This window comes from Eleginops maclovinus, chromosome 4, assembly GCF_036324505.1.
Source record: "Eleginops maclovinus isolate JMC-PN-2008 ecotype Puerto Natales chromosome 4, JC_Emac_rtc_rv5, whole genome shotgun sequence".
Taxonomy (NCBI): domain Eukaryota; kingdom Metazoa; phylum Chordata; class Actinopteri; order Perciformes; family Eleginopidae; genus Eleginops; species Eleginops maclovinus.
This window is the reverse complement of record NC_086352.1, coordinates 24025331-24038254: the sequence shown is the minus strand read 5'-3', so window position 1 is coordinate 24038254 and position 12924 is coordinate 24025331. Positions and strand designations below refer to the sequence as shown.

The 12924-nt window shown below is 38.9% G+C and overlaps 1 protein-coding gene across 4 annotated transcripts; it reads left to right on the top strand.

Annotated features, from left to right (window-relative positions):
• Window positions 1-275: 275 nt before the first annotated feature.
• On the top strand, window positions 276-11655 carry LOC134863857 (kinesin-like protein KIF23). Of its 4 annotated transcripts, XM_063882601.1 has the most exons (23): window positions 276-348; window positions 1416-1482; window positions 1686-1814; window positions 2153-2258; window positions 2499-2635; window positions 2742-2854; window positions 2974-3144; window positions 3845-3957; window positions 4369-4490; window positions 4700-4802; window positions 4929-5008; window positions 5140-5259; window positions 5483-5642; window positions 5789-5953; window positions 6130-6296; window positions 6420-6593; window positions 7309-7509; window positions 7722-8072; window positions 9457-9690; window positions 9888-9976; window positions 10204-10264; window positions 10488-10528; window positions 10978-11655. In XM_063882601.1, the coding sequence occupies exons 1-23, from the start codon at window positions 335-337 to the stop codon at window positions 10991-10993; spliced, it is 2934 nt and encodes a 977-aa protein (XP_063738671.1). In that variant the 5' UTR covers window positions 276-334; the 3' UTR covers window positions 10994-11655. The 4 variants fall into 4 exon arrangements, with proteins under 4 accessions (XP_063738671.1, XP_063738673.1, XP_063738672.1 ...); XM_063882603.1 differs by lacking the exon at window positions 7722-8072; XM_063882602.1 differs by lacking the exon at window positions 9457-9690.
• The last annotated feature ends 1269 nt before the right edge of the window (window positions 11656-12924 follow it).

The following is a 12924-nucleotide window of genomic DNA, read 5'->3' as shown; positions in this document are numbered from 1 at the left end:
CTATAAAAATGTTACAATATCTAGGTACGCAATGTTTCACTTCAGATGTTTTTATTTTTTTGAGATTTTGAAAGGTAATCAGGTAATATGACATTATTTCAATATGTTTTCTCAAAATTATAATTCTTTCCAACTTGTATTTTATTGTTTGAAATGTGATTCAGCCAAGTAACACGGGGCAAGATGTTAGGAGCGGGACTTCCGCTACTGACCGCCATGTCTGCTCTGTGATTGGTTAAAATATATGACACTCATGAAAACGCTTCACAGGGGGAATTTCAAATCGAGAAGAGGCGCTCTGTTTCCAGTGGCGTGGAATACAACAACACAAACAATGCAGAGACCAAAGTGAGTATCACCGTGTTTTTATATTTATATTGACCTTCATAACTGGCAAACAATGCACAACTAAGCACTGTGTTGTTAAAATGAGCGAGATACATTAGCTATTCTGCTATCGCTAGTTCTGTAGTAAGAGAGTGTTAGCTTCTCATGTTAGCATAACGTTAGCCCTCTGTCTAGCCTACTGACGTTAGTCACTGTTGCCAACTGGTCAATATCGGTGAATGAGATTACTGAAAATATTACACCAGTTTATGTTGTAACTCTATAAAAAAGTCAAACACGTAATCCAGTTTTGGTTATCTTAAAGGTTAAGTGGCAAATGTTAAGTCAATGTTTTTATTTTATTTTATTTTTTTAACGTCACCTTTGAGTTGTCATTAGCAAGCGACACCTGAGCTAACGTGGCTAGGCAGCGTTATCGATAAGAAGTTTAGCAGCGTTGTAACGTAACCAAATACTGTACTTACTACAATGTAGAGTACTTTACTTGAGTATTTTGATGGTTTGCTTCTTTGTACTTTTACCCCACTGCAATTCAGAGGTATATACTTTAATCCATTACATTTATTTAATAGCTTTAGTTATTTTGCTATTGCCCAATAATGTGAAATATAATCGACACTTAAATCAGAATTTAGTTAAACCTGGAGTACATTCTAGCTGTACCTTTACCAGCTTTGATAAACACTTTAATGCATCAATAATTGTAATCTAAACATATCATCTAATATTCTGAAAGGGACCAATCTGCATAATGAGTACTTTTACTTTTGGTAGTTTAAGTATATTTTGATGTAAATACTTTTGTACTTTTACTTTAGTAACCTTTTGAATGCATTTTGTAACCTGTATTCCTACACTCTGGTGCTTCTACTTTTACTTAGTTACAAGATCTGAGTACTTCTCAGATGAAATGAAAACAGTCTATGTAAGACCATAGTGTGTTCCCGGCTCTGTGGAAAGTTTTTTAAGTGTTTAATAAGTCTTTAATGTATGTTAGTATTATTATGAAATTTAGCGTATATGTTTTTGTGTTTGACCTTGATTCTATATTTCTGTATCACTTGCAGCAAAGGGAAGACTCCTCGGAGGCCAGGCCATAAAAAGGCAGCCAACGTGGATAAAGATCCTGTTGGGGTAGGTGAACACTGCTTACTTTTGATATTCCTGAAACTAAAACAATGTCACATTAAAGTAACAGAGGACTGCTTGTGTCCGTATTTAAGCTCTTATGAGAAGCATAAAAAAATGACCATATTGTATGAGGTTTATGGAGTGTAGATCTTACAGTTGTGATGGCTTCGTCAGAGTAAACTGAATCTGTTCTTCCATCTTTGCAGGTATACTGCCGTATACGTCCACTCGGAGCAGAAGATGTGGAATGCTGTGTTGAGATGATCAGCAGCTCCACTATTCAGCTACATGCTCCTGATGGCCTTAAAGCCAACCGCAATGGGGAATACAAAGAGGTGAGTGTGCGAGTCACCTGAGCATTTAAAGCAAAAATACCATATTTACTCTCTTTTGGTGCCTCCTCACATCTCAATCGGAAGTTATCATCTAAAATAGCTAGCTTGAGAAATCATCCTAATGGTTTTACAATATGATATGATTATTTTTCAGTAAAGGGAAAGCATACAGCGGTACTGAACAAATCCACAATTGTAGTTTAGTAAGGCTTTATAAGTAAAGACCTGAGACTTTCTTGACACCAACACTTTTAACATATTTGTGTTGTAAAGCAATGTTCTCCATTATGTGTTGAATGCCTTTAACATGTACTTTGTTTTTGTTTTTCATCCTTCAGACACAGTACTCCTTTAAAAAAGTATTTGGTATTAATACCACTCAAATGGAATTGTTTGAGGATGTTGCCAAGCCTCTGATAGAGGACCTTATTCATTGTAAAAATGGTAAGTTAATTAAAGCATGATTCCATTCAATTACTTTTCATCCACTTTGTGCGAAAAAGGAAAATATGCAGAAAACAAGATGGTAATTTAATTAAAGTACAATTTGGATGGAATACTCATCACACACAAGTTTTAATTGAATGACATTTCATATTATTTGAATTTGAGTTTTTCTTCCAAATCAGTCCTAATTGTCTGTGTGAAAAGGGATCATGTGATGGTAATATTCCACTTGCATAGGTCTGCTGTTTACGTATGGTGTCACTGGAAGTGGTAAGACCTTCACCATGACCGGCTCACCTGGGGAAGGCGGGCTCCTCCCCCGCTCTCTAGACATGCTCTTCAACAGCATCGGCCCCTTTCAGGCCAAAAGATTTGTAAGACTTCCTCCATTAATGTTTTATGTAGTCGGTCTCTAAAAAAGGTTTACATTTTTGGAGAAGGTTGGGACATTTATATGGATTTCTCAAAAATCTTCATCAGGTGTTTAAACCAGATGACAAAAATGGGATGGAAATCCAGGGTCAAGTAGATGCTCTCCTGGAGAGACAGAAACGAGAAAGTCAGCAAACTATTCCCAAAACACCATCCTCCAGGTAGCTATTAGTGACTTTATTTTTACTTCTTTATACTATTTATGGTTTAAAAAAACCTGAAATTTGATTTAAGTGAATATAAATGTAATGTACTCTGCTATTCTTTTGGTTTATTTCAGGCAGAAGGCTGACCCAGAGTTGGCTGATATGATCAAGTCAGAAGAGGCGTATAAATCTGAGAATGTGGATGAAGACTGCTGTTACAGCGTTTTTGTGTCCTACATCGAGATCTACAACAACTATATCTATGATCTCCTCGAAGATGCTCCGTTTGACCCAATCAGACCAAAGTAAGAGGCAGCATTTCCTATTGGTGTGAGCTTTTTCAAAGGACAACAGTTATTTCTTAGAAAGTCATTTGTGTTTTTGTTGTTTGTCACTCTCATCAACTAAACCCACACAGACACACTTCTAATGTGATCTAAAGATGTGTTTCTAGTAGTAGTGCACCAATATGTTTGTGTATCATAGACATGTTGACTGTGCTCCATGTATGTGCTGAATAAGCTAATATTTGAATCCCTTTGTTGTTGACAAGATGCACTTTTAAAAAATCCTGTTTTTGTCAGGTGGCTCGCTGGAGGCACTCCTGTACGGAACAGTGACTTCATGTATGTGGCTGGTGAAAGTACATTACCCAGTACCATGCTTATTTATAGCTGTAACTTGGCTGTAGCTGCTTACCCATAGGTCATTGGTGCATTTCCACCCTATTAATCCAAATCCCTGTAAATAGCTTTTTGTAATTTTCTCTAGGACTCCCTGCTGTTGCTCTTAGTGTGAGAACTGAAAACATCCCTGAATGGCTCCCGGCTTGTGTGCATGAACCTCTGTTTACCCCTGAATTTGACCCCCGAGATTGTCTTTTATTTGTACGTTATTAGCACTAACTTCATGTTGTTTTTTCATTTTAGATTTCGGTGCTTGTCTAACTAAAAGGAAACATCATAATGTTACAGTACGTTGATTATTTTTATTAACATGTTTCAGAGCACCTCAATCCAAGATTCTCCGTGAAGACCAGAACCACAACATGTATGTGGCTGGCTGCACAGAGGTGGAGGTCAAATCCACAGAAGAGGCTTTCGAAGTCTTTTGGAAGGGTGAGTAGTCATATTTACTTGTTTCTTTTATATACTTTATTTTATGTATTTATTGGATGAGGGTACCCAGACACGCAGGCCAATTTTGAATGCAAACTAAGTTCAAACTCTTTTTTTATTCATAATTTTTGTATCTTCTCATAATGAAAACTTCAAATGTTAACACACTGATTATGAAAGAGTTTTACTTAATGTCTGTATTGCATATAATGAGGCAGCCCGGACTTTTCTTTGTTTAAGCAGCACTGACTGCTGATATGCTGAAGGCCAGTTTAGACAGTTCAATGCCCATAATCAGAAACTCATGATAGGTTTACACACCAAGCAGACAGGATTCAATCTGTGAACTTCCTCTAGAAATTATTGTGTGTTAATAAATTACACTATCAATGATGCTCTTCTGTGTCTCAGGACAAAAGAAGAGGAGGATAGCCAACACTGAACTCAACCGGGAATCCAGTCGCTCCCACAGTGTGTTCACAGTAAAGCTGGCCCAAGCTCCACTTGATGCTGACGGGGATCACATACTACAGGTGTGCTGCAGCTCCAATATTACATTCCTTTTTTTTTTTGTAGAAAGGGAGTTTTATGTTTTTTTCCCCCATGATTATTATTTATTTAAAGCCAATTGATCCTTTCTGGTTTTAATTTAAGCAAATCAGGCTGTGACAAAAAGCAGACCAAATAAGAGCACTATCCAGGCGCTATTAGGTGATGCAGACCGCACGTTTTTACATTACAGGATAAACACCAGGTGAATGTGAGCCAGCTGTGTTTGGTGGACCTGGCAGGCAGTGAGCGGACCAGCAGAACCAGAGCAGAGGGAAGCCGTCTCAGAGAAGCAGGTCTGTTTATTTCTTAACTATGGGCCTGTGTCTCAAGTCAGCCAGAGGCATGTTGTGTGTATCTGCAGATTTGAGTCTTAAATTAATGTTTGGCCAGACACATCTCTAGTAATGTCTCATTCACAGGTAATATTAACCAGTCTTTGATGACCCTGCGCACGTGTATGGAAGTCCTACGGGAAAATCAGATGTGTGGAACTAATAAGGTTGGTGTTTGTTAATTATTATATACTGTCATTTAACCGTTTTATCTTTATTTATAGTAATATTCTTCTAAATGTATAATGTTGGTCACTTTGCAACAGATGCAGTTTCACTGAGCCTTTATTTCTTCCAGATGGTGCCATACAGGGACTCTAAAGTTACTCATCTGTTTAAAAACTACTTTGATGGTGAAGGAAAAGTGAGGATGATTGTGTGTGTGAACCCAAAGGCTGATGACTATGACGAAACTATGGTGAGACACTGTTTGTGTTGCAGAATGGCTTTAATGTAAATATCTGTCAGATTTCTAATTCTCTTTATTCTCACTCGCTTTCTCAGAACAAATATGTACCGATGATCTCAAAGATTACCTTTGAAACTTCTGAAACATGAACATTTAATTTGTGGTGCGGCTAGGTGCTTTAAGGACATTTTGAAGTATTTTTCCTAATAGATTTATATTGTGTGTGCTGCAGCTGGTGATGCGCTTTGCTGAAATGACCCAGGAAGTGGAGGTGGCACGGCCCGTTGACCGGCCAATCTGCGCCCTCGCTGCAGGACGCAGACACAGAAACCGGGTCTACAAAGATGAGCTGTCACCTCGCATGGATGAGAGAGGCGCTCCCGGTAATGCAGGTAAATCCCCCTCAGATCTCTTATACTGTAGATACACTGTCCTCATTTAATTCTTTACACTTGCATGATATATATGCACTTTGAGAAATGTAAATATATAACTAATACAACACAAAGCTTTCCATGACTTGTTGTTATTCACACAGTCGATGACGCAGCTCTGCTGGATCAGCTCATTGAAAGCCTTCCAACCTTGCCTCGCTGTGAGCTGGTGGATCCGGCCGATGATCAGACGTTGCCCCGCCTGATGGAGGTCCTGGAGAGGAGACATCGTGTCCGTCAGATGATGACCGAGCAGTTCAACAAAACTGGTACAGGCCCATTCTCTACCCCACAAATAATGGGTCTGGTTTATACAGAAACAACTTTATTTCCGAGTTTAGGCAGCAGTGATGCAGGGGTTTTCTGGTCAGTGAGTGAATATTTAAAGATCACTTGTTTTAAAAAAAAATGTTAAACTGTTTGCATTAATGTTTTTCTACCACAGCCAGTACCCTGAAGTCCATGCTTCAGCAGTTTGACAGTCAGATCAATTCAAAGGAGACGTTCCTCCATGACCAACGTAGCAAGCTGAGCGAGAAAGAAAAAGTCATCAGCAGTCAGAAGTCGGAGATGGAACGATTGGAGAAGAAATCCAAAACACTGGAATACAAGGTGTGTCCTAACTTAAAAAACAATCTAATTCTCTACCTTCTTTATACATGTGGTTTGCATCATTTTAAACGTGCTTATAAAGGTAAGGATTTTTAAGAACTTATTTGTTTTACTCCTCTTCAGATCGATATCCTGCAGAAGACAACAAACATGTATGAGCAGGACAAGCGCTCACTTCAGCAGGAGCTGGAGACGCGGGAGCAGCGTCTACACAGAGAGCTGACGGAGAAGAAGCGCATGGAGCAGCGCATGCAGGGCATGGTGACCGACACCAAACTCAAGTGGGAGAAGGAGTGTGTAAGTGGACTTATTGAAAGGAAGCCTACTCTTAAGGCTGGAGTATTGAGCATTGCATTGACTGTACTGTGTAATGTGCTTTAATCGGCTTTATATATATGTTTATGCCAGGCTGTCCACTTTATGTGTATCTGCAGCCCAGAATGGCATACTGTCAAACAAGTCGTAGACGCCACACCAAAAAATGGATTGATGGTTAAACGGAATGTAGAGGGAGTAAAGTAATTACTGGCCAAAGTTTAAGGGACTGTCGCATACCAATTTACAATATTCACCTAAGCCAGTCTTAACAGTGGGCAATTATAATACCTTTTGCCAAATAAGGAATGCAAATACAGATGGATTATATCTTTTTAAATATGCAGACTTAAAACAGTAGATACATTTCTTACTTGCAGGCCACTGATCCTGATATCTTTCCGCAAAACAATACCATACGTATGTTTTGGTTTTTACAACTGAATGTAAAACAAAACAAGCTGACGGATTTTTATAAAAGTATGCTTGAAAAATAATAAGTCCCAAAAACAGTGGATGATTTATCCTCACTTTATTGTATGTTTGCACCTTAAACTGAAGTGCCTGAACTAAGTGTTTGGTCAAAATGAAATCCTTTCATTACTGAAACAGTAATAATTTCTCTAGGTTATTTTGTCGTAAGTGATTAGATGATTTGATAATTCTTCAACTGTTCCTGATGTCTTCTTCTAATTAGGAGAGGCGAGTGAACGCCAAGCAGCTGGAGATGCAGAACAAGTTGTGGGTGAAGGATGAAAAGTTGAAGCAGCTGAAGGCGATAGTGACGGAGAGCAGTAGTGGCTGCGGCAGCGGGTTCCCCTCGGAGCGCCCAGAGAAGCCTGAGCGGCCCTCAAGGGAGAGAGATCACAAGAGGTCTGCCTCGCCATCACCCCTTCAGGTGAGTCATTTACTCCACGTCATCATTCTCCTTTGAAACTTAATTTAATGTGGAAAATTTGCATGCCACTAATTATTAATGTGATAATCTAAACAAGATGTCTACTGTACACGCTTCTTCTGTCACCCTGTTGTTGTTGTTGTTGTTGTTTGTGCTTATCTCGAGCCCCTAACATCCACAATGCTTGGCCCCATTCCCTCATCACTTTTCAGGACTACAACCAAACTCCGTCCCACCAAAATAGAGCTAATGTTAGGGCAGCTCAGGACCCTTACCCCACCTCCTCCTCTTGCTCCACCACCACCACCTTCTCCTCCTCCTCCGCCTCAACCTCCTCAGTCTATCCTTCAGTAGCCTCCTGCGTCTCAGATTGGGAGCACAAATTCCCTGTAGACTCAAGCAGCAAAGCTAGGCATCATGGAACTCCCCAGTACAGGAGCCGGACCCCCGGCCCATACCACGGCGCCAGCAGCGTGGGTCGCAGGAGGGGCCAGCGCTTGGCCGCAGACACTGAGGCCCCCGCTCCGACCGTCTATGGGCTCGACCTAGAGGCAGGCACCAGGGTTAGTGTGTGTGTTAGAGCCTAGAGGCTCAGCTTGTAGTTTAAGGCTTGCTTTGTTGTAGAATTGCTCTTGTAGTGTTATCAGTAGTTGTCTGCTTGTTTAGAAATCATCAAGTGGGAGTGCTGCATCAGTGAAGGCTGGTGTTCCTCCCACCCGACTTTAAGACAGACTGACCCGTCGTGCTTGTGAATCATCTTGACTTGCATTGGGAGCCTCAGTAGTAGTAGTTTGTTTGTAGTTCTGCTGCTTGTTGCTCTCTAGAGTGGCTTTTCCCTTGTACTGTCTTTTCTACACGTCAGTAGCGCCACTTAAAGGACAAAAACTGACCTCCACTAAAATGAGCTCAAAAACACAAGTTTATGCAAGAAAGCTGTGTTTGGAAAACAATATAGTATTGCAAATTATAAAAGATTGATGCCTTAAAGCTGTTTGTTTGTTAACGGGGGATTTATGAAAAGTTGGACCCTTTTACGTACAACTGCAATGCACATGCTTGGTTAGCCGGTGTAGATGATTTGATGTGGCGCTTCACATTTAAAGAGTTTCAGTTTTCTCAAAGACAAGACATAATATTGGATTTTGGTTTACCACATGTCCAAATAAACCACACTTTTAGTAATGTTATTACTAAACAAATGTGGACCAAACCAACTCATTAAAACATGCACTGTTTTGGCCCTTTGGTCAGATCGGGATCAGGCCTTAAATTAACTTTTGATTAGTTAACTATAACTAGCCTAGGTATAGTCTTCTTAATTGCTGCTAAAAAATCTGCAATTAAAATAATCATTGAAATATTTATATTATTTTTTTTATTATAATATTATTCATTAATGTAATTAGCAGCATTTGGAAATCCAATGATCCATCCACAAGGGGGCTTCCAAAATAACAGCGGAGCTCCTTATTGACCTGCTTATATTATAGTGTATCAGATGCCAATTAAAAACGAGACCCCCCCCCTTGGGATTTATAATACATCTTAAACCTGCAATTCACGCGTATGTTCTGTTTGCATGTAGATCCACCACCACACTTCTCATGCGCTGCTTTGCATTTCTATTTATCCCTCTCCACTCTACAGGGCTGTTTTCATTGCAGTGTGTTTTAGTTACTTTATGAAAATTGGTATTACTGGAAGGCCAGAATATTGATTGTTTGGGATGTCATTTGAAATACTTATCGCCCTAAAAGAAAAATATTATGGAGAATTTTCTAGTAGGACAAGCACCTGTCCCTTTCGGCCTTTCAGTAGTACATTTATTTTCAACACTTGTCTAACACCCTTTCGTGCTCAGCATTCACCACTAACCCCCCCGTAATGGTCCCTGGTGTCACATGTGAATAACTTCCTGGTTTGTCTTTCTCACTCTGGGATCACCAGACGGCCCCTCCAGTTCATCCCACGCACAGGCGCTCACACTCTGCGGGTGGGGAGAAATGGGTAGACCACAAACCTGCTTCTAATTTGGACCTAGACACTGTCATGCAGCCAATCATACCCAATGCAATCAAGGTGTCGACCCCCAACGAGAAAGCTCTGTCTAAATGCCAAAAGTATGTGCTTAGACATCAAGAGCTTGCCTCAGACGGGGAGATCGAGACCAAATTGATCAAGGTAAAATGACATGATTACTTAATTTGAGACTTTGACAGGTTATTTTACATTGTGCATGACTTTGATTTAATCACCTTCTGTTTGATTTCAAATTTTGATCCTGTTTTTGTACTACTGGGACACAGCTACATGTTTTTCTGGTAACTGTAAATAAAGGTTTCTTTTGTGTGAGTTTTCTTTTCTTTCAATTTCCTCAGGGCAATGTTTTTAAGACCAGAGGAGGTGGACAGGCTGTGCAGTTCACTGACATTGAGACACTAAAACAAGAGTGCGCAACAGCATCAAGGTACAGTATTTGCCCAAGTACTACAGGTTTAGATATTTCTGTAAATCAATAGGATAAACATTCTGGTGATGTATGTGTTGTTTCACACTTAAAGATACAGTTCCTGAAAAAAGACAGACACTTATTTTCGTAGGCTTAGGCTCCTCCTCCTAAGAGTTCGTCTATTGTGAGTCATTTCTAACAGACAGTTCAAGTTTGGCCAATCATTCTCAAATGTTTTGTTTTAGTCGCAAGAGGCGCTCAGGCTCTGGAGAACAGGCAGCTCATATGGAGGACATAGAGAACAGGGTAAGCTCTTATTTGAACACAAACATACAACACTCAAGACATCAATATGATATTGCTGTTAAACTATTTATTGAATCTGTTTATAAGATTATTCTACTCGGGTATCAATGATTAGAGTCTGTAGCTAACTATATCTCAAAGAGATTTCCTGATTTCATATAAATTGGATAATTTGATGTCTGTGCACTTTTTTTCAACCCTTCATCTTTTCCCCTCCCACCAGGCTCCAGTGCCCAGCACAAGTTCAAACGTTGGGTATCAAAAGTAAGCTAATAAATGTGTGTTTGTGCCAATAGACTGTTAACCATGTAGTGTCCAGCAGTGGCTCAGTCAGTAGGGGCTTGGACTGGGAATCGTAGGGTCGCCGGTTCAAGTCCCTGAACAGACTTGAAATATAAGGTGGACTGCTACTTGGAGAGGTCCCAGTTCACCTCCTGGGCCCTGCTGTGTTGCCCTTGAGCAAGTTGCTCCCCGGGCGCTGCACAATAGCTGCCCTCTGCTCCTAGTACTAGGATGGGTTAAATGCACAGTATTTCAAAATTCAATTTTCAAATTTCACTGTGTGTGCTCTGCTGTGTGCATGTATGTGACAATAAAGAGGGTTTCATCCTCCGATTCTTCTTCTTCTGTTATATAAGATTCCAACTGTTGCATTGGGTTTAGAATGAAGGTTATTAAGGTTTGTGCTCTTATCATTTTCCTTTTTTTTCCAGACGCAGGAAGCCTTGAGTTGCTGTAAATATGAAGAAACTTTTCTCTTCTTGAAAACACTTTTGCCTGACTGTCGGAGCAGAGAATGAACCTCCAACTGTGCATCTTTTTGAGTTACCAAGTTTTTTTTATTATGACTGATTTTAGTAAACATTTTTAGGGTGCTATGTACATTTAGTTTGCTTTTTTTGAATGCGGAGTTATTACTTCTTAAAGATATGGACACATGATATGGCTCTGAGTATTTGCTGATAAATTCAATATGTCATAACGTAATCCTTCACTGCTTTTGTAGCTCTACCAAAGACTAGATTATTGCAGTTTTAGAATAAGGATTTTAGTTTTTACTTTTACCTTTATTGCAAGGGTTCTTCCTTTATAGGATTTTGCACTGATCATATCGCCGATAGCAAAACAAGTATAGAACAGAGTTTTTTTTCTTTAAATTACAATGTGTAGACCTGTAAATATAGAGGTGTTTAGTAACTTTTGCTGAAATCAATCTCGGAATAACTGTAAATAAGTATTATGAGACATTTTACTTCTGCTGAAACTAAATTCTTGCAAGAATAAAATGTATTCAAACACTAAATGTCGTCAGGGTGAGTTTTTTTTTTAATCCAAAAACGACAACATTAGAAAGAAAAAAAAGTCAAACTAAATAAATGCTATTTGTTTTTGTTTGTTGTTATTGTCTGTTTGACGGGGACTAAATTGAAATTGCATATCCAAATTCTAAGGATATTTGAGAGCATAAAGTATTTAATTATTTTCATGATGTGCTTCAAATGATACCACTTTCTTCATCTTAAGGGCAAGGGGAGTCACTGTCAACAACTTGTGTTTAGAGAGTGTAAACTCCACAAGCTAGAGGTCAAACACATTTCCTCTGACTTTCGGTGAAAGCCACAGTGACCCACTCAGCCTAAAGTCAAAGGCTCACTTTAGGGCTAAGCACACAGTTTGCATTGCTGACAGGTTGACATGTTATTCCTGTTTGTGCAAAGTTTTTGGCCCGTCAACGTGTGAGAAATGTCTACTACTCACTACACAACCGGATAGAAACACACACCCGGAGCTCTGTTTATTTTTTCTCTCACCTCTGCTAAAATCCTGTGAACCTTAACTCTCTGGTTGTGTAAAATTCCACGAAGATGTTTCTAATGCTTTGAGGCTGTCAGTGTTGGGTAGAAAGGTATGAAAGACAGATTGATATCTGCTTCTGGGAGCAGTTTATCATATTCTGTCTGACGTGTGCTAATTCTGAACAATAAAAACCATTATACTGTAGAACAGACTCAATTATTTTATCCTCCTTTCTGGGTTGCTTTGGTTATGTTTTAATGTCACAAAGGTTCATTTATGCCTGTGTGCTTCACTTCATTTATATTCATAAGAGGACACTTCAGTCTGACATTTGTTAGAAATAAAAGTATTTTTTTCCGGAGCAGGAATTTTTTACAGCTCCGGAAACAATTAAGAAACCACTCTCTTCTTAAATCTTTATCTCTACATGTATAGCAGCTATTCAGAATCACAATCAGAAATACTTTATTTATCCCAATTGGGATTATTTTTTGTTACTGCAGCAAAATACAATTCAATATGAAGCATACCAAAAAAATTGAAATAAGAAATATACAGATAGTAAATTCCAGTGTCTGTTGAATTCCAACACAGAGAAACATGCTTAGTAGTTTTTAGAATACAATAAAACATCTTTTAACTCAAAGACATACCTTTTAAATAAACCAGAAAAAAGGATAATTCTGAATTAGTCTCTTAATTACACATATTTATATATCATACATATCTGCCATATACATCTGCTATACATAATATATGCATCTGTCCATACCTCCTCATTCCACAGAGTAAAGTATTTAAATACTTTCAATGTATTCCACATATGTATATATTTCACATCCTCAAATCTTTATTGTTAATAT